The 25,454-nt window shown below is 34.9% G+C and overlaps 1 protein-coding gene across 7 annotated transcripts in view; it reads left to right on the forward strand.

Moving 5' to 3' along the window:
* The window catches only part of Rab28 (RAB28, member RAS oncogene family), a 107,758-nt gene that overhangs the window by 53,569 nt on the left and 28,735 nt on the right, over positions 1-25,454 (forward strand). For 3 of the 7 annotated variants that reach the window (XM_074042603.1, XM_074042604.1, XM_074042602.1), the window contains exons 5-6: positions 8,767-8,870; positions 13,124-13,201. In XM_074042603.1, the coding sequence (XP_073898704.1) occupies positions 8,767-8,870; positions 13,124-13,201 (182 nt within the window). Of the gene's footprint in view, positions 1-8,766; positions 8,871-13,123; positions 13,202-13,429; positions 15,808-18,053; positions 20,511-20,733; positions 20,829-22,012; positions 22,956-25,454 lie in introns of those variants that run through there. The other 4 variants (XM_020177059.2, XM_020177058.2, XM_020177061.2 and 1 more) reach the window with 4 other exon arrangements.

Below are 25,454 nucleotides of genomic sequence, written 5' to 3' on the forward strand. Positions count from 1 at the left end.
ATCAATTGGGGAAAGTGAAGGTTTTCTGATATATGTCACCCACAAAGATTTCCTTTTTGTACACATAAAACACGCACACACACACACACACACAAACACACATCCTTCAGCTGGACTCTGTGAGGTAAGACTGGGTAAAAAATATATCATATTGCCTGTGTGCATATAAGCTTCTTAACCTCTACAAGATCTTCCAGCCCAGGTTCTTTCAAATGCTTTTCTATATTCCTTTTGTAAGGAATGTATGTCATCTCTACTCTCAAGTCTATCTTAAGTTTTCCTTATTCTTTAGTAGTTAAAGTACCACTGTCTCTGAAATCTTTTCTGTTTCCCCCATGCAGTTTCAGAAATTTCCTTTCTCTACACTCTGTTATTCTTATCTCATACAGAGCTCTTGCTTTCAGCATTTCATTGTATAGTACCATTTTGTATCAGTTTCTCTTGGTCTCCCAACATTTTGTACTTAAAGGATGCTAGGAAAATAGTTGATGAGTAAGTGAGTGTGTAGGCAAACTGTGGCAACACTAGCTCATACTGTGTATGTGCCTATCACATACCATGTTCCTACTGTATCCCAGTCATGGCTCTGGTTGCTTTGTAGTTATCTATTCATTTTATCCACTATAACAACCATATGAGTTAGGTTCTTTTATTGTCCCCATTTTATACATGAGAAAACTGAGAAAAGGAGATAAGGTGATTTGCCCAAGGTTCTATAGACAGTAACGGATCACACTTAGGAAGTTTGGCTCTGGAGAGTGTGTTTTCTTTTTTTTTAATTAAAGACTCTTTTTTGTTAATTACTTTAATTGACAAAAGTATATGTGCCAGGTACAACATTGTGTTTTGAAATATGTATACATTGTGGAATGTCTAATTTGAGCTAATAAGCATGTATTACCTCACATAATTTTTTTTTGTGGTGAGCGCAGGTTAAAATCTACTCTCTTAACATTTTTCAAGAATACAACACATTTTATTACTAAGTACAAGAGATGGGTCGAGTGTGATGCATGTCTATAATTCCAGCTACTCAGGAGGAAAAGCAGGAAGGTTGTCAGTTAAGGGCCAACCCCAGTCAAATTAGTGAGACCCTATCTCAAAAACAAAATGGCTTGTTTTATTCTCCCTCTCTAATGTGTGACTTCCCCTTAGTATGACCTGTTTTTCACAATATTGCTGAATTTGTACTAGGCCTGTATTCCACATATGAGAGAAAACATGTGGCTTTTGGCCTTCTGAACCTGGCTAACTTCACTTAAGATGATGTTCTCCAGTTCCGTCCATTTACCTGTAAATGACAAAATTTCATTCTTCTTTTTGGCTGAATAAAATTCCATTGTATATAAATACCACATTTTCTTAATCCATTTATTAGTAGTGGGGTATCTTGGCTGTTTCCATGAAGTTAAGAAGGTGAATATGGTTGATGTACTTTCTATACATGAATGAATATAGCACTTTTAAACCTGTTGAAATCACAATAAGAAGGGGACTCAGGTAGAAAGAAGAAGAACAGAGATCAACTAATGCAGGTTGTAATACAGATATACATGGAAATGTCACAAGGAAACTCCTTGTATAGCTATCTTAAACAAACAAAAATGTCATTTTTTTTTCCTTTTTAAAATTGGAGAACAGGAGGACAGAACAGGTCCTATCCAGGGGGGTTGCTGGTATCAGTAGGAGAGGGGAGGATGTGGAGAAAGGGTGTAGGAGAGTGAATGTAGTGCGCTGTGTATGCATATGTGTAAATGGAAAAAATGAGACCTGTTAAAACTACTCCAGGAACAGGGGAAGGGGAGAATGATGGAGGGTGTGAACTCAACTATGATATATTTGATATATTGTAAGAACTTTTGTAAATGCCACAATGTACCCCCAGCACAACAATTTAAAAAAAAATAAAGGGCTGGGGCGTGGCTTTGGTGGCAGAGTGTGTTTCCTAGCAAGCGCAAGATAAGGTCCTGGGTCCAGTTTTGCAGATAGACTGGGAGAGTTCGAGGGGAGGGGGAGAATGAGAATAAGTGCAGTAGGGATGGAGCACTGGAAGCCAACAGAGATTCAAATCATCTCTATAATCTAAGTAACAAGCCTACCACACTACAACAAAATGTATTGACAGTGGAGAACGTATTTTTTCACGTTATTTTCCATGTATTACTTGAACCATTCAGTGGCATTTATCCAGTTTTTACTCTAGTAAACAAGCTTTTGCTTTAGTAAAACAAGCTTCTCAATTTATAGTTAAATTTAATTTTATGATTATTTGTGTGTAACATGTCATTAATCACAGAAGCAATCTTAATGCTTACATTTGTATTGTCTTGCTATCATAATAACTTTATTTAACTCAAGGCCCAACATGCAGTGTGAATTTCATTTTCAACAAGAATGGATGTAAATATGTATTTTAAATAGTTTTTCTATTAGTTAAGGTAATACTAGATTCTCTGAATAAACCATCTCTAAAGTTTCAGCATAGTAAATTTGAATTTATTTCTTATTTACATAAGGACCAAAACCAGTTGAAATTATCAGTGGTGGCTCTTCTGCCACCACTACCAAAATTCCAGTAGTGCCCAAATTCCTTCTGTTTTCTGGGATTGCTGTTTTCAACAAATGACTTCACAGGTTACTCCAAAAGAAAGTACAAGGACTGTCATGTATGGAAGGTTTCTATGAGTCAAGCCCAGGATTGGTACTGTCATCTCTCCTTTCATTGCACTAGTCAGAAATTGCCTCATACTCTCAACTCACAGCAAGCCAAGCTGGGAACATTTAGTGTGGGTTGATAAACAGTTAGCTAGTCTGCCCATCTTATCATTATACATCAAGTTTACTCTTGTCAGTATATGTCTGTTTTGCTTTTGTTCTTGTCAAGAACAGTGAAAGATGTGAGCTTTTTACCTACTTCAAGCTGACAAGTTAGCCTGTCACTACATGGAAACTGATGGAAGGCATGAGACTCTTGGGTGAGAGATGAAGGACTTTATAACTGATGATGTAGTATGAGCTCCATGTTTGTATTGGTTCCCCCAGCTCTCTGGGTTCTAATGGGGCAAACATGGGGGACCTAGACAGATGATGTACATGAAAGAGGTTTTATCACAGTAGAGGAACCCTAAGCTTAGGAAACACAAATCTTTTATAATGGCCTGTAAGTAAACTTCTGATCTGTGTGCTCGAAGGAGATATCACCTTTATTATACCAGACAATAAACAAACTTGCCTTTTATCCAGAGAGAGACATTGTCTCTAGACTGCCTGCCATACTATATCCTTGAAAGGATAGTCCCAAACAAAAACTGTCAGTTTTTTATTTGACTCTTTCCTCTCTTCCCCTCCCCAATTTTAATTAAGAAACTATTGAAAAACTCTAGTGTTTTTTCCTTGTCATTTACTTACTGGGTTTTTTATATATACATTTATAGCATGTTTATGAAGTAGAAGTTCTACTGTACGTACAATTTTCTACTTTTAAGTTTAATATCCTGTACATACTTCACTCAGTAGTTTTGTGATTTTTAATGGCCTGTATTATGTGATTCTACTATAATTTATCTATTTATATTACTTCTAATATTTTTTAATGCTACAAGCAACTCTGTGAAGGGCTAAATTTTGTAATTCTTACACATTCCTGATGTTTTCTTCAAAATAAACCCATCTAAGTTGGTCATAGACTAAAGTATTTGTAAGACTGAATGCATATTTCTAAATTGTTTTTCAGAAAACTACTACCTCATTAATATTATATATTCTTAGTTTTTCATTTTTGCCAATCTGTAAGCTAAACATTTTTTTCAGTTGCATTTCTTTCCATGTTAGTAAGATTGAACAGTTTTTTTCCCCCCACAGATTTATATGAACATTTCAAAAGATCTCTAAGGTGGTCTATTATTCTGTAAAATATAAGTTCCATTTCTGAGAAAAATCATCCTTCTTACTGGATTTTAATATTCATGAATCCCTGCATTGTGCTTTTATTGGTTATCTCTTTTTGATGTAAAACTAAATTATAAAATAAAATGTTATAATTTATATTTTGAAATGATTGAAATTATACATGATACTCATTAGAATGATTTTCTCATTTGTATCAAAATTATTCTTATCCAAAATTAATTAGATTATCTTAAGAATTCTATTTCATATACAATGTGATTTTAAGAGCACAGCTGATAGTTTAGACATCTTGACAACTCTTTTTTCCTTTTCATTTTAATGTACAGACAGGTGAGCCAAGTGATTTTTTTCTGCAGTTGTTTTTGATCATAAATAAAAATTTGGATTTTCTTGCTCTGTCTCATGTACTCTTAGATTTTTCTCATCTTCATTTTTGAAAATCATCATTTATGTTAGCTCTACAAGAAAACCCAGGACATTCATGTAATTGCTTTAGCCTTCAAATTCTTTTCCTGTACAGTTCTGTCTTCCCTTTTTTCCAAATCCCAGTTTCTGTCTTCTCATAACTTCTGAGACCCTTCCTCTGGGTTTTTGGTTGTTTATAAGTAAAGATACCAGTAAAATTCCTATGTTTGTAATACGTACTTCAAACAAAAAATTTTAAACTTCTTGCTCTGAGCCTTGGCACATGACCTTCTAATGCTGTTGAATTGTTGAATTTTTCCTACTACATCTTACCTACCAGAAGGACTGGAGGTGGAGGATAGGTAATCTTTTTTTTTTTAAGATGAAAATATTCCTAGGTCTTTATTTTTTCAGTTTTTATTAGCATATATTCATTGTACAGGAAGGGTTCATTGTGACAATTCTGAATAGCCTTACATTGTACATTGGTTAGATTGCCCCTACCACCTCTCCACTGCCATCCTCCTCTAGACTCTACTTAAAGCAATTGCAAGAGGTTTCATCACTCTATTTCATATATGTATATGAAGTCCATCAATCATATTCCCTCACCTTCATTTTCTTCTTTCACCCTCTCCCAAATAACCCCACCCCCCCATGCTACCTATTTTGCAGTCCTGTTTTTCATTATTAAAAGTGATCTTCTTGTACCTTAAGGTTTCCAGATCATTCTCCTTCTTCCCTAAAAATCCTTAGATTAGATTATCAAGCCATTAGCTATTACTTCCTGCTATTTACATTGGAGTTATCAACTAAACCCAAGCCATTGCCTTGAATTTCTTGAAGCTTTTGGCTGTTGGATCATAGTCTCTCCAGTACTGTTGCTGTCGTGATTCATGGTGACTTCATTATCCGTATAAGTTATGCTTCTGATACATTGGGCTGCATTGAATTGTTCACATTCAGTTACCTTGCTTCACCTGCACCCCCTTACAGTTGTTTCTAAGACCTAGTCAGTACCAGTTTCTATACCAATATCTATTGGCTCTCCAGCTTGTGTCCTATATGTTTTAAACCCACACTAGACCTTAAAATCAGTTGATCTTACGAATTTTTAATTTTCTCCAACCTCCTCCTTTTCCTACTTACATTTCATATACCATCATTATAGTCTCTCCTAGTTTTACTATCCCCATTTATCTGTCCCCCTTCTTTTCAGGTATTGTACATGTGTGGGAGAACTTCAGCTCTACTTAAATGCAAGTTTTTCTCTGAAGCTGAATGAGAGCTGAAACAAAACCAACAGCACGGTTCATTTCATTTTAAATCTAGAATAACTGTCAGGTGACTTCTCTGAGAGTCTTTCACATCCCACATCAAATCCATTAGTATATCCTACTTACTTTTTGTTCCAAAAATATACCAAGAATCTGTCTTACTTTTCATCATCTCACCTGCTACCAATTTGCTTCAGTCTATCTCATCTCTTTCCTAGATTTTTATCAAAGCCTGCTTATGTTGGTTCTCTGCTTTACCTATGTAGCTTAATTGCAACAAAGCAGCCAAGATGAACTTTAAAATGTGAGTTGGATTACTTTTTTTTTTTAATCCTCCAGTATCTTCCCATTTCTTGTTTTAGTGGCCTACATGTCATGCATGATATGGTACCTGGCTTATACCTCTGACCTCATTTCTACCATTTCCATCTTTTGCTAACTCTTTAGCTATTCTGGCCTCCCGGTTTTTCTTTGAATCTGCTAAGCCTAATCTTGTGTTTGGACTTTTGTATTTACAGTTCCTTTTGCTTGGAAAGTTTTCTCCAGGTTTCCTTGCTTCCTAGCCTTTTTAAGGTCTTTGGATTATCTACTGAAAATGCTATTTTCCCTCATGTACCCTTTATTTTTCTCCATAAGGTCTCTTGGCTTTCACCATACTTTAAATTTTTACTTTCTTGATTATTTTCCTTCATTATTGTATCTGTAACACCTAGGTCATAGTAGGCACTCAACTATTTATTTGGTGAATGAAGGATCAATAGAGTAGTTACCCTTTGAAATACTAGAGCATATGTTTAAGCATGGTTTATTGAAGTAAAAACAATTCATGTATTAATGCCTTTATCTTAACTTGCTTAGTATTGGAAAGATGTACATCAAAATGTTAATTGTTGTTGTCTGAGTTAATGGCATTTTAAATTGCATTTTCCTGGTTGTTTTTCATGTAGCAAGAAATTTTAATTCCACTTTGAAAAATAAAAGAAAAATGATATTATTAAAGGATATAAGGAAATTAAATCATTATAATAGTGAGAGTGTTATCTGTCATATGTATGGTAGATGGGTACTAGGTAATTTTAAGGATGCTCTCAAAAACTGAAGAAAAAGATTTTTACAGGTGTCTTACTATAATTTCATCTTTATAATTTATTTCTATCTTATTTAGAATGAATTATTCTAGTAACCTGTTAGTACTGCCATATCAAAATACCTGAAACTGAGTAATTTATAAATAACAGAAATTTATGTCTCTTACTTCTGGAGGCTGAGAAGTTCAAAATCAAGTGTCTGGTGGGTCTAGTATCTGGTCAGGCCCTCATCTCTCCTTCCAAGATGGCACATTGAATGTTGTGTCCTCACATGGCAGAAGGTAGAAAGGCAAAAGGGGATGAGCATTGTGTCTTTACATGGTTTAATTACCCTGATAAGACCCTACACCAATTAATAGTATCATATTGGCAAAAAAATCTTCAGTTTAAGAGTTCTAGGGGATACTTCAGACCATACAGTGTTGTAATGGAGCCCTCTTTAAATGTTGTCTACTAAATCTAACACATCAGAGAAAAACTTTTTAGGGAAGTGCTGTGAGAGCCTTTTCTTTTATACCTGCTGTGTCATTTGTGAGAATGTCAACTACTTAAAATTATTTTTATAATTCTTAATAGCTTTTTATGTTCACAGTTCTGCAAATAGCTTTTTGAGGGATTAGATTATATATTTTACATGTTGGGTTCTTACTGTCAACTGTACTGCTTGGTATATGATAGGTACTCAATAAATGCTTTGATTAGGCAGTGAGAATACTAGTCACTTTGTGTTTTATGGTTATCTTTATTAGGAAAAAAAACCCTTTTATTTGGGTAGTAAATGTCTCAAAGCTGTTGATAACCTTATGTGGTAGTAGGGGAGTTAGGAGGAAAGAGAAAATCGATGATATACTATTCCATAAGAAAAGACAAATGTAAACAGACTTTCAATGATACAACTTCATGTTTTTTTTTCCATTGGATAGAAATTTCATTGGGGATTTTCCCTAGTGACATGCTTTATTCTTAGTATTGAATTAGGAAAGTATTTTAGTTTCAATATTATGATGAACTAGATATATAAATGGCAATGCTAATAGCTTAGTATTTTAGTGTTCCACAAATTGATGCTTGTGGCATCTGGACGTTTTTTGGCCTGTTCTTGTAAATAAGGCCTCAGTGATGTTTAAGGAACAGCAGCTTGTGGCTAGAAAAGAAAAAAAGCTCCCTTTTTTCCAAGGTAAGCAATATAAATGGGGCTCAGGAATTTAGATCAAAAATCTCCCAGAGAAGTATCTCTTGAGTCTTCAAACTAAAAACTTTCAGTATAATTTTAAATAAAGCCTTTTGTGAAGTATGAGAGAAGTTTTTTTTTAGTTGATAGTCAATTGCTACTACTATGTAGGCTTACTAGATTTGCAAATTTACAAGTTTTTACAAGTCAGTTGGGTCCCTCCCTCAGGAAATCAGTTTAAGTTTTTTTTTCCTTTATTGACTCAAAGAACCTAGTTGTCCTTAAGTCCTGTGAATATATTTGCCACATAATTTGACGGCATTGAGTCAACACTCTTATAGGGTCTGTAGTTTGTAAAAAGAAAAACTGTTTAATAAAGGATCACATTTGAAAAAATAGACTGTACTGGATAAAACCAGTATGGGTATGAATTCTGTGCTGTGCTTTAAAATACCTACAACTATTCAAGGAAATACATGTCTTTCTTGCCAGGTACTCTCAAAATGGATACTTTAGGTTTAGAAAGCTGCTGAACTGTATCTTTGTGAACTTAAACCATAGCTGTGAATAAATTAATGTAAATATGCAATGTAATATTGATCTTTTAGAAGAATATTAATTATGTATTTGTGTTACTAGTAAAGGTTTTAAAGACAGTAGAACTTTACTAATTACTAGGGTAATTAAATTTTCAAACCAAATATGCTTAGGTACTTAAACTTTATCTTCAATTAATTACTATAATTAAATGCACTGTATAAAGAAAATCTTTTTTGAGCATCATCAGTGTGCCTAAATTTATATAGATGATAATAACCTGGGATATAATATTGGAAATTAAGTCAAATTCAAACACATTAAAATGTTTTGATTGACTCTAATATTGAATTTTGTTCTCTCTTTAATACTTTTCTAGTTGATTTGGAGCATATGCGAACCGTAAAACCTGAGAAACACTTAAGATTTTGCCAGGAAAATGGTTTTAGTAGCCACTTTGTGTCAGCTAAAACAGGAGACTCTGTAAGTAAAATAATGAATACTATATATTAAAAGTGATACTTCACATGTTTGCTACCATTCCTAGGAAGTACGCTTCTTTTTATTTAACTTTTGGTGCAAATTAATTCCTCTTGAAGGCATGAAATAGATTAGCTATAACATGTGTATTCTGGTTATGTTATTTTTACAGTTAACATAATTTTATTACTTTAAGGAATCTAGAAATGCAGAGAATTACGAAGAATATAAGTCTTTCATAATCCCAGCATCCAAGGATGACCATTCATAACCTCATATGATTCTGTTTAGTCTTCTTTTTCTGGTGTTCACAGTAATAGAGCAGTGGCTGCTAACAGATTGCATTTATTGAGTACTTCCTTTGTGACAGGCACTGTATTGCTCTGATTCCATTTCATAGATGAGTCTTACTTAGAGAGGTTATGCAATGATGGAAGGGGTGAATTTAGCTAAGATACATTGTAAACACTATTGTAAATGTCACAGTGTACCCCAGTACAATAATAATAATGTGATAATAAAAAAAGAGAGAGGTAGGTTATGTAATAGGGCCCAGTTTACACATCTAGTAAGTAGTGGAAATAGAACTTGTGAGCTCAGTTAGCAACATTCCATGGCTTACTGTCTTAACCACAACAAATACTTATTTAAAAGATTAAGATCATAACAAAGAAGGAATTTTGTGTCTTACTTTTTTATTGGCAAAATTTCTCATGTTTTTTAGTACTATCAAACACATTTAAGAATCCCTTAAACATATGTTCAGAACTGTGTTTAATCATGTCCCTATTCTGGGCATATAGATTATTTCTAAGTTTTGAGCATAATATTCTAATGTAACTATTTTTAGTAAGTTTTTGATGTTTTGGTTATTTCTTTCAGATAGATTCCTTGAAAGGAGATTGAAACATATTGCCAAATTACCACCAGAAAGGCTGAATTAATTTATACCATTATTTGTATCATATGCTTGCCATACTACTGTACCATTTGTAACATTGAGGATTTATTTATTTTTAAATCTTTGTTAAAGTGGTGGGCAAAAGCAAAACCAAACCAAACCAAAAACCCTCCAATATTTAAATTTAAATTTCTTTGATTACAATTGTGGTTGAAATTTAAAAAGTTTTCTTATCTATTTTCTGCATATTATTAGTTTACAATTTCCTACTGATTTTTTAAAAAGTCTGTAGACACTTTTATGTTAGAGATAATAGCCATTTGTTACAATTTTTGTCACTATCCTTTTTTTTGTTTGGCTATTTTTTCTTTTGATACTGGAGATCAAATATAGAGCTTTCCTCTTTACTGTTAATTATCTTGATATTTTTTAAACAAAAGAAGTTTGAAATTTTTCTGTGGTTTAATTTTTTTGATTTTTTTTCCTTTATGATCTCCTTTGTAGTTTTAATGACTAGCATAAATATTAAATAATATAAATTGTGCTTAATCCATTTTTGGGTTAGACCCATTAACATAGCCTCTTGGCACTCTTTCCTGCAGGGAAATGTGAACATGGAACATGTGCACGTACCCAGTTATGCCAATTAGTACTTCTTGATAAGCTAATCTGTGGGATGACTGGGCTTCTATCCTTGCATGTTCCTTGTTGCTTTGTCATTTTAGAATTATTTTAATAGTTATTTAATTATTATGTTAACTTGTGTTTTGTTTATCATTTTTTGTGTACTTGTATTGAACCACCATGACAAAGGCCCATTGTTTTCTTTGTAAGTACTACTTTGAAGTGGTTTGTTCTTGTAGAATCAGTTTAAGACTTCTAGACATCTCCAGTTCCCCTCATTGCTTGAGGAGCTGAGCGCCTGGCTTACTGTACTTTCTTTGACAGTACCTGCCATAATTGTTAGTGATTTCAGTGTCCTCATTTGTTCACCTCAACCGCCCATTCCTGTGCATGCCACAGATCTTATTATAAAGCACTACAACCTTTCTGTTAATCTCATTATCTGGCATCCTGATCACTGACCACCAAACATCCTTTGTCTTTCCAGCTTGCACCCTCAGTGTCCTGTCCCAATCATTCTTCAGCCCTAGTGGGACCTATGAGACATTGATCTCAACACCTTTTTGAAATCCCTAACCTTTCATGTCTTCATTTCCCCCTGCTTCCTAACTTAGATTTCATGGCCAGACAAGATCATTGCCAGGCACGTACTGTTGGTTCCCTTCCCCTCTCACTCTGTGATACTGATTTGGACAAATCTTAATTCTGCTTTAAATCAAGCTTCCACTTTTCTGAGGCTGCACCCATACATGCAACCACAGAAAATCACAAAGGCATGCTAGAGGTTTCACTACAAATTTACAACCACTAACTTCAAGTGAGCCCTTAATGCTGCTTGGTAATAATGCCATATATCCCTAGTCTATCACCTTTTCCCTCTTACCTAGATGACTGTTTATTTCACAGAACATTCTCTTCTGTACTCTCAGCTGATGGTATTGTTTCCTGTTTTTTAAGCAAATAAGATAACTTCCACATACTCCTGCCATCACATCTACCCTAGAATCCCTTTCCTTTTCTCTCTATATCTATTGCCATATCTTCTACCTTTCTTGTGATTACTATGGGATCTATGCTCCTAACTAGGCAGACTTTCCCTGCTCCCAAATCTCTTTGCCTAATCAGGGATATTGCTTTAGTAATTCACTCTTTTTCCATTATCATTTTTTCCCTGTCTACTGGATTATTCTAGCAACACACAAAGTATTATCACTTTTCTTATCTTAAAAGCAAGAAAAAATTTTTTCTTTTTTTGTGCTACTAGGAGTTGAACTCAGGGTCTTGTGCTTGCTAAGCAGGCTGTCTACCACTTCATTCACATCTCCAGCCCTTTTTGTGTTGGTTATTTTTGAGATAGGGTCTTACTTTATGCCTGGGCCGTAGCTAGGATTACAGGCTTGAGCCACTGTGCCTGGCCAAGAAAACTTTTGATTCAACATATTTCTCTGACCACTGTCTTACTTCTTTCCTCACCAAGAGAATTTGTATTATCCTTGACTTTTTCTCTTTTCCTCATAACCTATATGTATCCATCACCAACTCCTGTTGGCTTTACTTTCAAAATATATCTAGAACCTGATGACCATTTCTTACTATCTTCACTGCTACCCTTTGGTTTAGCATCCATAGTCTCTTTTATTAGTCTCCTTGCAGATTTTGCTTTTTGTTTTCTTGCTGTTCTGTAAGGGATACTCAATACAACAAGAGATTGATTCTATTAAAATAAAAGTCCAGCCAAATCACCTGCCCATGTCTTCCATTTCACTTAAAGTAAGTGCCAAAGTTCTTTCAACATCCTGCATGATCCTGCATGATTTGTATGCCTTTTATCTCTTGGCTCATCTTTTGTAATTCCTTCTTTCTCTCGACTCCATCACACTAGTTTTCCTGTTCCTTGAACATTGACTATCAGTGAACTAAAGCATATGCTTTTGGAGATAAAAATAGCATAAGCCTTTTAGGGATATGTGTCCCTTTAATTAAAAAAATTAAGTTAGTAAAGTTATGATAAATATTCAGTGAGTAATCATGATAAGTGGGATACTTATGAGGCAAAGGTAAGTTACACTGCAGCAAATGTCAGAATGGGAACTCTGGCAATCATAGTGGACCTGGCATAAGCTAACCATGTATGAAAGGCTATTTATAGCATTTGTAATTTCTGTTTACCTATAAAGGAATGTATTGGTCCTTTTCCCTAAACTGACAGAATATAGTAAAGAGTGCTAAGTAGTGTTACTCATGAGCTATGAAGAGTTTGTTGAAATCGATACGAAAGCTATAAAGATTACTAATGTGTTGGAAAGTAAAACCTTTTAAAATAGACTAAAGCCAGCTCAATAAACCAGTATAGAACTGACTGAAAAACCAGAGCAATAGAGATTAATATATAATTTTTCAGGAATCGTAGAGCTTGTTTTGCTTATAGGTAGATGTATGTTATTTTGCTTTTTAAAGTGGTAGCTGTAATTGTCTTATTAAGTCTTTTCAAATGTAAATTTTGACTAATTCAGTAAGTTGCATGGATTTTCAAATTATGATTTAATCCTTTAAAAATGATTTTATTTAATATATTACCATCCTTGACAACAAAGCTTTTTGTGGAATAATCTAGCACGTCATATTTTTGCAACTCTTGCTGTTTATCATTTTTTTTTAGAAAGTTCAATTCATTTGAAGGTAACTTAAGTGTGTCTGTTTTAAATCACTTAAACCTATTTTTGTTATGTAGGTCTTCCTGTGTTTTCAGAAAGTTGCTGCAGAAATCCTTGGAATCAAATTAAACAAAGCAGAAATAGAACAGTCACAGGTGATGATCTTGAACTTTATATTTACATATCCCTGAAAGTTTTTATCAGTGCTTAATGGGTTAAAGTTCTGACCATATCGCTTTGTAATTCTTTTAAGTTCTTTCAGGGCAATCTCTTTATCTATAAAAAATCCACTATAATTATAATAGTTATTGACATTATTTTGTTAATTTAAGAGTGTCCTTAATTATTGAAGATTTCTGTACTCTTTTACTATTCCTACACAGCCTTTGCCTCACGAACATGAATACCAGCAGTCAAGAACTTAAAACACCCCTACAATTGCATTCTAATTCATGTGTCTAATACAGTGAACAGCTAGAGCGTGTGTGGTTTGTTAAAAGCAACAGACTAACAACATTTTTCTTCAGTATCCCTCACCTGTCCCCTATTCCATGAAGCTAAAAAGATTTAATTACCTTTTTTCATCCTTAAATTTTTCTTTAATTCCTTTAGCGTTTGTTCTATGATATATTCTCATAGACACTTGTATATATGTATATGTGTGTGTGTGTATATGTGTATATTAAAGCAATTAAGGATAAATATCAATTGAAAATTGTTATACTGAGGTGTTTGTTTCTAGTATTTGATTAAAGTGTTTTTAACTCTAAAAATTTTCAACTTTTAATTTTCATAATTCAAAGACATTTATTTTAGCATTTGCTATGGCCAAACACAGTGGTTCGATATTTTGTGTTGTGTAAATAGCTTCCAGGCACATAAAAAGTAGTTTCTTGCCTTTGGGTTAGGAGAATATAGGAAAGAAAAGTCACCAAGATTTGCTTGATGACACAGACCCCCATAGAGGTCCAGTGACTCCTTTGCTTTCAGCTTCTCTTTCTAAATGATGTTTAGCTTTGGTTAATTGGACAGTGTGTGAATGATAAAGAATCAGTGATTATTGATCATATATTTTATATGAAGTATAGTAGTGGGCCCAAAAGAGACTTACAGGTGTTTAAAGTGTAGTCCTTACCTCCAGTGGAAAAAAAGTGTATGATGTGTCAAGTACTATGTTATTTCATTTAATCCTCATAAGTCTCTGGGAAAAGTGATATTTTATCATTTTATCATCAAGATACTGCAGACTGTGGAAAAGCTAAGTAACTTGACCACTAAGTCACAGTTAGGCAGTAGTGGAGTCAGATATGAACCCAGGTTTGTATGATACTGGTGCCCTACTATTTCTCCTCTGCCATATTGGGAGAAGATGTACTGGGAAGTTTGGAGTGCAGAGGAAAAAAATGACTGAAAGGAGCTGTGTGAATAGTGTACCTGGGTAGAAAAGCTTAAGTTGTATTTTGGAAACAGAAGATCAGTTTGATTAAAACAAGTGACCATTTGTATTGGAGTATAAAAGGGAGTTTGAGAACAGATTATGGGCATTTATGAATGCCAATTGGATGAATTTTACCTGACCTACACAGAGTGGGAAATAATTTTTAGGCAGGGAAGTAATTGAAAGCAGTTTTTAAAGAGAATTTATCTAAAGGGGTATCTTTGCATAGAGTTTGATGGCTAGGATGCTGAGCTAATGAGACTGGGTTACTGCTATCATGTAGTAAAGACCAGAGTCAAGGTGGAAGGGAAAGGGTGGATGGATTTTAGAGACCATTTAAAGAAGAATCTGTAGGGTTTGTGAAATGATTGGAAAGGAGAGAGAAGTTCAAGATAACACAGATTTCTTTTTCTCTCTCTCTCTGTATGTGTTGCTGGGAATGGAACTCAGGGCCTCATGCATGCTAGGCCAATACTCTACCATTGATCTATCCCCCCAGCCCTTAACCCTGAGATTTCTTCCCTGAAGGATTGAGGACAAGGAACCCTAGTGATTGGTTTGCCATCCCTAGAATGGAACACAAGCTGGTACTTCACAGTGGGGTGACCTACACTGAGGAAGAACTCTGTGTACTGTCTGAGCTGCATGGTGGTGCTCAGGTACAAGAAAACATCCAGAGAAATGGAGGAAAAGTGATGCTTTTGAAAGGCAAAATTTGGGGGAAACACTAGTACTATTCTTAGTTCCTTCCTGTCACAAGAGCAAGCCACTGTCTTGACTTTAGAGGTAGGGCTTAATACCAGGCTATTTAAACTAAAGAGATGTTTTATGTATTAACTACATAGTTCTCTATCCTCCTTGCATACCCTGCCTTGTTTATTATGCTTTATGGTTTAATTCTGTCCTCAGTCTGTTGATAGAATTTATTTTTAATTCATTCATTTGAAGTTGAATTTAAGCTACTGGAGCCATCCTCTTTGGTTTGTCAGAATTCTTAGTGTATAGTGGGAAGGCTCCTTTCCTGAACCTGATGAGTTAGTGCCTTTGATGATTAAATTATTGCTTTCACAATTGATATTTCTCAGTGGAAACATTTTTGAAAGGTCATTTAGGAGAATAAGATGTCCTACTTGGGTATGATGGCATGAGACTGTAGTCCTAGCACTTGGGAGCCTGAGGCAGGAAGACCAGTTGAACCCATAAGTCTGGTCAGCAAAGTGAGACTCCAACTTGAAGACAGAGACAGAGAGAGGGAAAGGGAGAATAAGAGAGAAAGGGAATAAGAAAGGGAGAAGAAGGAGAAAAGGGGAGGAAGGGAGAGAGAGAAGGGGAGGAAGGCAGGGGGGAGAGGGAGAGAGAGAGAGAGAGAGAGAGGAAGAGAGAGAGAGAGAGAGAGAGAGAGAGAGAGAGAGAGAGAGAAAGAAAATACGCTAAGTCCAGTGGTGTGCATGTGTATATTTTGCAACTTTTCTGGTTTTCAATTACATTTGAAAGATGGCTAAGGGGATTCAAGGAAATGTTTGAAAGTATTTTGTATTGTTTTATCCAGAGGAGTTAAATGGCAGACTCACTAGTCACATGGGAATTGATGCTGTAGTAATTTAGTTTGTGAGATAAATATTTACAATAGGGTTTCATTTTTAGTTCCATTCACTGATTATTTAGGTTCTGTTATTTTAGTTCTACCCTAGATTGCTTCTGTTTGGGAATCATATAAAATTGAGTTATCAGCACATTTTGTAAGCTTTGCAAGGAGAAAAGAAAGTGAGTTTAGTTTACTCATACAAATCTACTTTGAGACTGTACTTATGCCAGTGACCACTAGAACGTGAGGATGCAGAAATGAACAAGGTGATGTCTTCGTCCTCAAGGAGCTCCCAGAATAAATGGGGTAGGCAATCATTAAACAATTAGGTATACTGCAGACAAATTTTCACAATTCTGAATTTAGTTGATTGTTTTATTTCTATAATTTATCCTCCCTCCCTCCCCTCAACTGTTTTCCTTTAAGATAGTATAAAAATTATTACCTAAAAGTGTTCCCAGATTGTCAGGTTTTTGTTGTTTGCAAAATAGTCAAAGTGTCAGGGAAAAAAATTAGCTTGCATCTGTTGTTTTGCAGGATGTCGAGTATTCAGCAATTTAATAATGCATTAGGTAATCTATGAAGAAACTGCATAGACTGTTTTTTTAGTCTAAATTTGGCTGAATATGTTTGCATTAAGTGTTCTTAATACATTTGAAGCCTTGATAGTTTTACTTGTTAGTCAATAAACTATGAATTTATTTTTGGTCTGAATTAGGTATATGCACTAGTTTCTTAAAAAGGAAAATTTTGTTGTATCTGAGACTTTCACCAAACTTGCTAAAAGTATGTATTCTTTGTCTTCTCAGATTATTTTCATGCTATATATGAAACTGTCTAACATGAAGTAGGCATTCTTTAGAGTTTAGTTGAGTCTTAATTAGTATATAACTCTATGCCACTAGCACCCTGATTCTAAGTCCCTTCCCTGCTCCTCGACTTTCTCTGAATATTATTTCTTTTTAAAATTTTTTATTATAATATATTTATTATACAGGAGGGAATTCATAATGACAATTCCAGATAGGCTTATATTGTACATTAGTTTCATTGCCCTCATCATCTGTCCGGCCACCCCTTCCCTGCCCCATTTAAAATAATTGCAAGAAGTTTCTTTGTTCTATTTCTTATGAGTATATAAAATCCATCAACCATACACCCTCATGTTAATTTCCTTCATTTACCCTCCCTCCTCCCAAACACACTGTACCTATTTTACAGTCCCTTTTTTTGTTATTAATATTTTAGTTAATGTTCAAAGGAGTTTCTCACAGTATCCCCACTGTGGGTATACTTTACTTTGGTCCATTAAACCCCTCCCATTACTCTCCCTTACCCCTTTACCTCCCATCCCCCATTTTCAACAGCTTTCAACACACACCCTTATATCCTCCACCTTCACGGCTGTTATGCTTTATGATATTACTGATGCTCTATCATTCTCTTTTCCTTTCCTTCTTTTCCCATGTTCCATAGAGTTGAATATTGTCTCTTTAAGGAGTCCTTAGGTCACTTAGATTCTTTTTACTCAAATATTGCTCTTTCTTTCATTTTCTCCATTATATTTTTGGAGAATGTACTAGAATTCCATTCTCTTCCTAAGTACTGCTTGCCGTCCTTGAAGAACATATTCACTCATTTTGTATGTACTACTCAACCTTGAGCTACTGAACATTGTCCAGCGGATTTCCATGTCATACCCATTTTTCTTTTATATATTCACTTCTTAAAAATTTTACTAGCATATAATAGTCATCCAGTGGGATACATTGTGATATTTATATATGTGCTTCTGATATATCTCAGTTAGATTTACCCCCTCCATCGTTCTCCCTCCTCCCTACCTTAGAACAATTTCAGCAGGTTTCATTCTTGTATTTTCATATATGAATGCAAAGCTATGCACCTTTATTTTTTATTTTTTACAAAATTTTGAATCAGGTGGGATCTTTGACACAATGTAAATAAACTTTGTATGTTATAGATTAGGAGATTGTGAAGACAGAAGAGGTGAAATAACTTGTCCAAAGTTACGATGTTACTAGCAACATGTTAGTGACCCATTGTGTGGAAGAAGAAGAAGAGTAACTCAATTTTCTTTTGTTCCTGCTACGTGCAGCCTATGCTTTTTAACCCGCTGTAATCCATGCTTCACAGGATATTCTATAATCATGCTGCACTTTGAATATATATCAACCAATCAAAATATTCTTTTTAAAAACAGTTAACATATCTCAGAAACAGAAATCATGTGTTTATGTAAATGTCTGTAATATGTAGAATAATGACAGTAACAAATGTTTGACTTTGAATGATAGTAAATGTTTGAGTCTTCAGTGTGTATGTACTTCTTATCTTGGTTATGACAAACTACAGCTTTTGCAGCAGTAAATACTATCTAGAATAAGGCAAAGTTACATGATTGACCAATTTATCTTTAGTATCTTCTCACAAGTTCATCTATATTCTTTATACCTTTTACCCAACCCTTAGGCTACCTTCTTGCTTGTGCTTTGGATCCTGACCGTTTCTGGTATCTAATTGCAAGTGCTCTTTGACATGATCAGAATTAAGCTGGTGTTTACATGTCTTCTTGCCTTTTAGGACCACCTTATTATTTATACGCCACTGACCAATAGCAAAGAATAGTTGGGTGTACTTTCTGGCTCTAAAAATAAAGGTTGGTGTTTTGTAGGCAATGTCTCTCAAAAAAATCAGTAAATGGCTTATAAACAAAGTGGTGCTGTGAAATACCTACCATGAAGTAGTTTATGACATAGAAATTATATTTTTCTACTCATAGTGAGCAAAGTTTTGAATCTGCAGAGCCTTCATTATGGTTAAAAGTTTGGAAACATTGTACAAAGCTTAATGTGAAATAATCAACACCCCCAGGAAAGATGTTGCCTTGTTAATTCTTCATTAATTTGATAAAAATGAATGATGAATACCCAAATAATTTATGTTAGTTAGTACTTTGACCAAAATGTCTTGAGCACATGTCAGCAACCTGGTCGTGTTTATAGGGTAGGGTTTAAGCCTATCGTTTTTTGTTGAATTAATGAGTTTCTTAATGATTATGAAAATCCCTTCTCTTCATTGTAACTCATTGTTTCATTTGGAATGAAACAATTAGGTTGAGGGAGGTCAGATAATGGTGAACAACATTTCACTAGTGTTGAGATGTTCCTCATCTCATCTAGTGCTTGGTAATGATTCTGTTGATAGCATCAGGCTGAGTGCCTAATAAATCATAACTCTTTTCCATTTGCTAGAGAACTTAAGCAGAACCCACCTAAGGTAATACGCTCGTATACTCCAGCATCCTGTTCCTTTTCTCTCAATTGTTTGATCTTTATTTAAAAATGTCTTCACAAGCAGCAGCCCATATTAAAATGTTTTTGTGTATGTGTTAATAAGCGAAATGAAAGCTGTTATGAAGGAAATATATTCTGAAATAAAATGTGTGCAATCATGCAAAAATGAAGATTGTTTCAAATATAAAAAGTTGCTCTGTCATACATACTCATCCCATGTGGTCTTTTCATCCTAAGGATACAGCAGTTAGAAACAGCACTATGGATTTGATTTTTATTTAGAAAAATTTTAAATATTTGAAAGCAATAGCTGTTGTACTTAAATATAATATTTCTGGCTTTTTACATGACCCAAGCTACATTTTAAAAAATTAGTGTACATTAATTGTACAAAGGGGATTCATTGTGCTATTACATGCATATAATGTACTTTGATCAAATTCACCCCCTCTATTATTTTCCACCCCTTTAAAATAATTCATTATGTTATTTTCATATGTATATATAAAAATAGCATGATCTTTGATTATATTCACCCCCAGTCACCCTCTCCTTCCCTCTTCTCACTCCTGCTACTCCCCCAAACAAACAACTGCATTTTCAACTTATTTATTTCTGTTGTGAAATTTGGAAGTATAGAAATTAACGGAGTTGGGAGGAATGGGGGAGTAAGCAGCAAAAGGAAATTATGGACAAGTAATAAGTATTACTACATATAAAAATTATAAATGGCATATGTCTGCCTCTGATTTTTGAATCTGCATTGTCCCTACAGTCAAAGATAATTAATTACTCCTCCCTTTATGTTTCTACAGCACTAACTTAGTGCTTAGTAAAGCACTTAACTTGCTTTAAGTAGATCTGTGTGTGAGTAGATCCTGTGTGATTTACCTGTGCAGTCCTAGGATAGAATGGCACATAGTAGATTTTCAGTAATGTTTGTCAAAGGAAATGGAATTAATACTTTTGCTGCACTTTAGGGTAAAAAAGCCTCATAATTCTTCATAGTTCTCTAAAATACTGGTCATTATGTAGGTTATGTGTAATTGTAATGCCAAAAACAGAACTCATAATTTGTTAGGATTCAGTGGACGTATTTCAATAAATAGAATTACAAAGAACAATGTTTATTGGATCTCTATTCCTTTTTTACCTTTTGTGTGCATACATTCTGCTATATCTTTTGTGATGTGTTTAAATTTATGAGTTAATTTCTTTTTCTACTTTGGTGTTCCTTTCTATTTTCAGTCATTGAACATACTTTTCATTTTCTCTCTCCCTCTCTGTCTGTCTGTCTGTCTCTTATTCTTTCTCCTTCATCTTGTTTACGTTGTGTGGAATTGACAGCATATTGTCAGGGCAGAAATAGTGAAGTACCCGGAAGAAGAGAACCAACCTGCCAGCTCTTCTCAGAGTAAAATCTGTTCAGTACAGTAGTGCAGGTATTAATGGAAAAATTAATGAAATTTGGGGAGGTGGGAGGGGAGGACTAGTGAATGTTACATTGGTTTTTGTTCCTATGGATAGGAAAGTTCAGATGTTTATTGTACATTTTTATGAATTATTATGTGTCTACTGTTTAGAACATTGAAATATTTTTCAGTGTTCAGGTGACCTAAAAATTAAATAAGAAATTGAGAACAAATTAAACCATTTCAGTTACTGTCAGACATAATTGTCTTTATGGTTGTGTTTATTACACGTGCAGTGAAGTGGAGAATTGAGGCACTTATGTCATTATTCATTCCTTACCATTTTTTCCCGAAATAGCCTAGCATTTGAAAGAGTGTTTTAAAAATTTGCCTTCAATTGCCCTTCTTTGTCTGCATGTATGCAGATTTAGTAAAAAGAGCTAAAAACAGTAAAGGATTTGTTGTAATTTAAATTTTACTTAGAGATGAATGTTAGAACATTTTGCTAAATTCATTGTTTCAGATATTTAAGTGTACGTTAGTGGAAAGGAAGGAATAGTTGAAAATGTTTTTTGTTCTAAATTATAAAGACATGAATATGATTTGATTTTCTGAATTTGTCATTATGCCACATTTTATTAGTCATTATTTATGACCCAATGGTGAGCTATTTAGAAGTAAATTAGGGATTTAGGAAGAAAGTTTTAAACACTGGAAAAAAAGAACCATATGCTTTATATGTGAGTTCTCTTGAGCATGCTTCTTCTTAGTAATTCACACACTGCTATAAATGTTCTAAGAAAAGTTATGGCTGAGTATAATGGCTTATGGAAATACTAATAAATAATGAAAATCTTTACTTTGAAATGATGAGATTTTATCTATGAATTAAGTATGTTTGAGTAGCTAATTTTAATTATTTTGCTTAAATTTTAACCATAGTTTAATTTTTATATCGATTTGTCAATTTTTAAGGACACTTGTGATAACCTCAAGTTAATGTTATAAAATTAGGGTAATTCAATAACTGAGTTCTTAAACAAGAAAACAAAAAAACCCCAACTCTTCATTAGTTCTGGCTGATTCTTTTTATATCAACTCCTGCTTCATTTATGAAGTTTGTCATCAGGAGTTCACCAAAGTTCAGAAAATGAAAATATGCTTTTAGGAGCGCTTTCTGATGTCCTGATAATAACTCTGTTCTTTTATGGCAGAGGGTGGTGAAGGCAGATATTGTAAACTACAACCAGGAACCTATGTCAAGAACTGTTAACCGGCCTAGAAGCTCGATGTGTGCAGTTCAGTGAGCGCATTTTTTTTTTGTATTGATAGTTGTGGCCGCCCTTCACCTCTGAGTGGGCCCAGGCTGTCTAGGAACATGTTTTATCAGTGACCATCTCTGTAGTTCAGCTCACACTTTCCTCCAGCTCCCTCATCATTAAGTGCTGCCTCACAGCCGCCGGCAGCTCCTTGGACTGGAAAGAATTCAACTTCAGGACCACACACTTTGAAATCAAAATGGAGAGTCCATTCTTTAGAGTTAAACTCCTTCATTGAAAAAGAATGATGTTGGTTCTTTATGTCCTCACTTCTTTTTTTCCCTGATGTAAATTTTTTTAACCAAATATGAAAACGCTCCTCCTGATCATCAGCCAGGATTTCATCACAGCATGGTTTCATTCTCTTATCTGAACTCATGTATGTCAAAGTATACTTCAGAGTGCAAATATTGAAAAAAGTAAAATATATTACCGCCAGTTACTTAAAGAAGGCATTCCTTTGCTGTCTATTGAAAGTGAAAACATATAAAGCTATATCAAAATGAAAATGCTTGAAATGAGGCTGTAATAGAAGTATTTTTTCATTTTTTTAAAGGAACCTAAATTGTTTATATTGTAGTTTATAACTCACAAAGTAGGCAGTATTTGATATTGTATTTTTATTACTGTATCATGGTCATTACATATTGTATCATACTCAGCTTAGATGTTTTATGGATTTTAATAAATGTTCAGCTGATGCTCCACATGGAACTTCTTCTACAAATTGCACAAGAGTACTTCCAGCGTGAGTTATGACATCCTGTTGGATCATTGTGGAACTGACTGTACCTGATGTTCAGATGTTTTCTCTTACAAATAAATTTGTTTAAGTTACTATTTTTGTTTGCAGTTTTTCAGCGATCTTCCTTTTTGTTACAGAAAAACAGTATGTGGACACATAGTCAACAATCCTGTGGAGTTTAGTCACTCAGAGTTGTTAGTTTGTATGGTTGGACCAATTATAGTCCATATTTCATAGGCCAGTATTTCAGGTGTACCATATCAGCTGAATCCTCTACCTTTTTACTTTTCTCATGCTACTCTCTTACCTCTGTGCAAATAGAATTATGGACTCATTCCTGTCTGCCTTGTGATGTTCTGTCTGCCTGTTGCTGCTCCACAGACCCCTCTTGGAACATCCCTCTCTCCCTTCCCCTGTTTCCTCCTTTTATCAGACATCAGACATAGTGAAGTCAGGGCTCTGTTTGTCTTGGTCATAGTTGTTGTGTTTTGTGCTAAGACCCAGTGCATGACATGGAGGGTGTGCTATGTTTATTTCACTGCAGCAGGAGTGTTCAGATGTCCCCAAAGTCATCCTCATCTCCACAACTGAAAGTTCCATGTCATACCTCCTAGATGGCCACTACCCCTTTCTGTCTTGCACCACAGCTGATTGTGTTCCTGTCCTTCAGTGTTTTATAAGCCATGAGGGCACTCACTGAAAGGCAGCAGTGGATCTTTCCTCTCTCATATCCCTTAACATGCCTCTCTGTGTGTCTGTCTTACAGGAGATTGGCCACGTGTATGCAGAAATTTTGGATATCTTAAGTTTAGAAAACTTATTTCACATTGTGGTGTGGTTAAGAGAACTGAAGTAAGAAGAGAAAAAGTAACTCTCCAGAGGTCTTTGAAACTCAGAACTAGACCTGATGGATGCCTGTTTCTGGGCCAAGAAATTAAATTAAAAAAAATTTAAAGATTTTAAAATTATAACTGTACTCAATAGGTAGTGGATCCAACCTCTTTATTTTTATTTCCATATTTTTTCATTTTATAGTAATTTAGCACCCTTTTAAGCCCTTCAAGGTGATAAGCCTTTCACACTAGTTCAGTTTACCCTTCCTTTCAACATCTTCCTCATGCACACAGACTAGGGCCTTTAGGAGCAAATAAAGTTGAATAAGCAAGTTCTCAACCTTCAAGGACTTTACAGCCTTGTAGGAGAGATGTTTGTTGTTGCTGTTATTTTAAATTCTGTGGTTTATTGAAGCCCACTATGAAGTTAAACTTGCCCAAGGTTTTACATTCAGTAAAGGGTAGGACCATGCTCCTTTTGGTCATTTTGTGTTGTTTTTACATCATTGTGAAAACTTTAGGATTTTGAAAAGTATTTCTCTCCCAATATAGTTACCACAGTGCTATACAGTATGGCTTGACACATACATATGATTGTACAAACTGAGTGCTGTGGGCATCTAAAGACAGTGAAAGGAAAGGTCTGGGATGAGAACAAAATCCTGTAGTTATATGTTTATGAAGTTAGAGCACTGAAAGGGACTGAGCAGGAGCAGGGTAAAAATGGCCTTGTTTGTCTTATTCTGTCCTGAACTTTTCTAGGCACTTGTCACTGTACTATTTTATTTTTATACCAGTCTTTGAGAGAAGAATCCATGGCCCCTCTCATAAAGGAGCTGAGAGTAAGTGATTATCCTTGGGGAAATGGTGGAGCCAGGAACCACATAAGATGCTTCTGAGATAGTGCTGGTACTGGATTTTCGCTGCTTTGTATTGTTCCATTTGGCTGGTATCTGTCCTGGGAGTTGAGCAGTTCTGGATGTAACTGGTTCTTCAGAGAACTAGTGATGGGCCTGTGCTAGCCCATTCACTCTCTCACATCAGCCACCTTGAGCAGCAGCATATGTCCAGATTTGCTTGTGGTGGTTATTTGCCTTCTGTCCATTGAAGCGAAGACAGAAATTGTTTTCCCCCCTTCTCCTGCATTCTCATTGGGTTTGACTCTCAGATAAGCATGACTAGTCAGTAGGAGCCTTTTGGTGCAAGGAAAGCAGGCACAATGAACGTGCAGAGTAGCAAAAGCAGATTTCTGAATTCCATATTACAATTTTCCCCATACCTCGGTTTTTATTTTTGAAACAAAAACACGTAGGATTCATGCTTATTTTACTTCAACAATTACCTCTCCTGTCTACAGTTTTTAATTTAAAAAATTACAAGTCTTTCCATCTAGTTTTAGGCACTTTGTCTCCTGAAGACACATGCTATAAGGTTTCAAACACATTGTGGTCACTTCTGCTTATTGAGCGTTTGAAAAACACAAAAGTCTTCAACCAGAACTGGTCATTGGATGCTGCCTTTCAAGTGCACCCTCTATTATGGGTGACAAACCGCTCTGGAGTGGTTTTTGGAGTGGCCCAAAGAACCCCGGTGACTGCTTTATTATTCCAGGAGGAGGTAAGCCAGGCCCCTTTAAAGTTGATCACTGAAACAATGTGATAGAGCATAATAATTTGCGTACCATTTAGAAATATAATTTTTTCTGGCCATGACCCGTGCTAGTACTGCTGTGATGTTGGATGTCCCAAAAAGCTGCAAG

Source organism: Castor canadensis, chromosome 9, assembly GCF_047511655.1.
Source record: "Castor canadensis chromosome 9, mCasCan1.hap1v2, whole genome shotgun sequence".
NCBI classification, from domain to species: domain Eukaryota; kingdom Metazoa; phylum Chordata; class Mammalia; order Rodentia; family Castoridae; genus Castor; species Castor canadensis.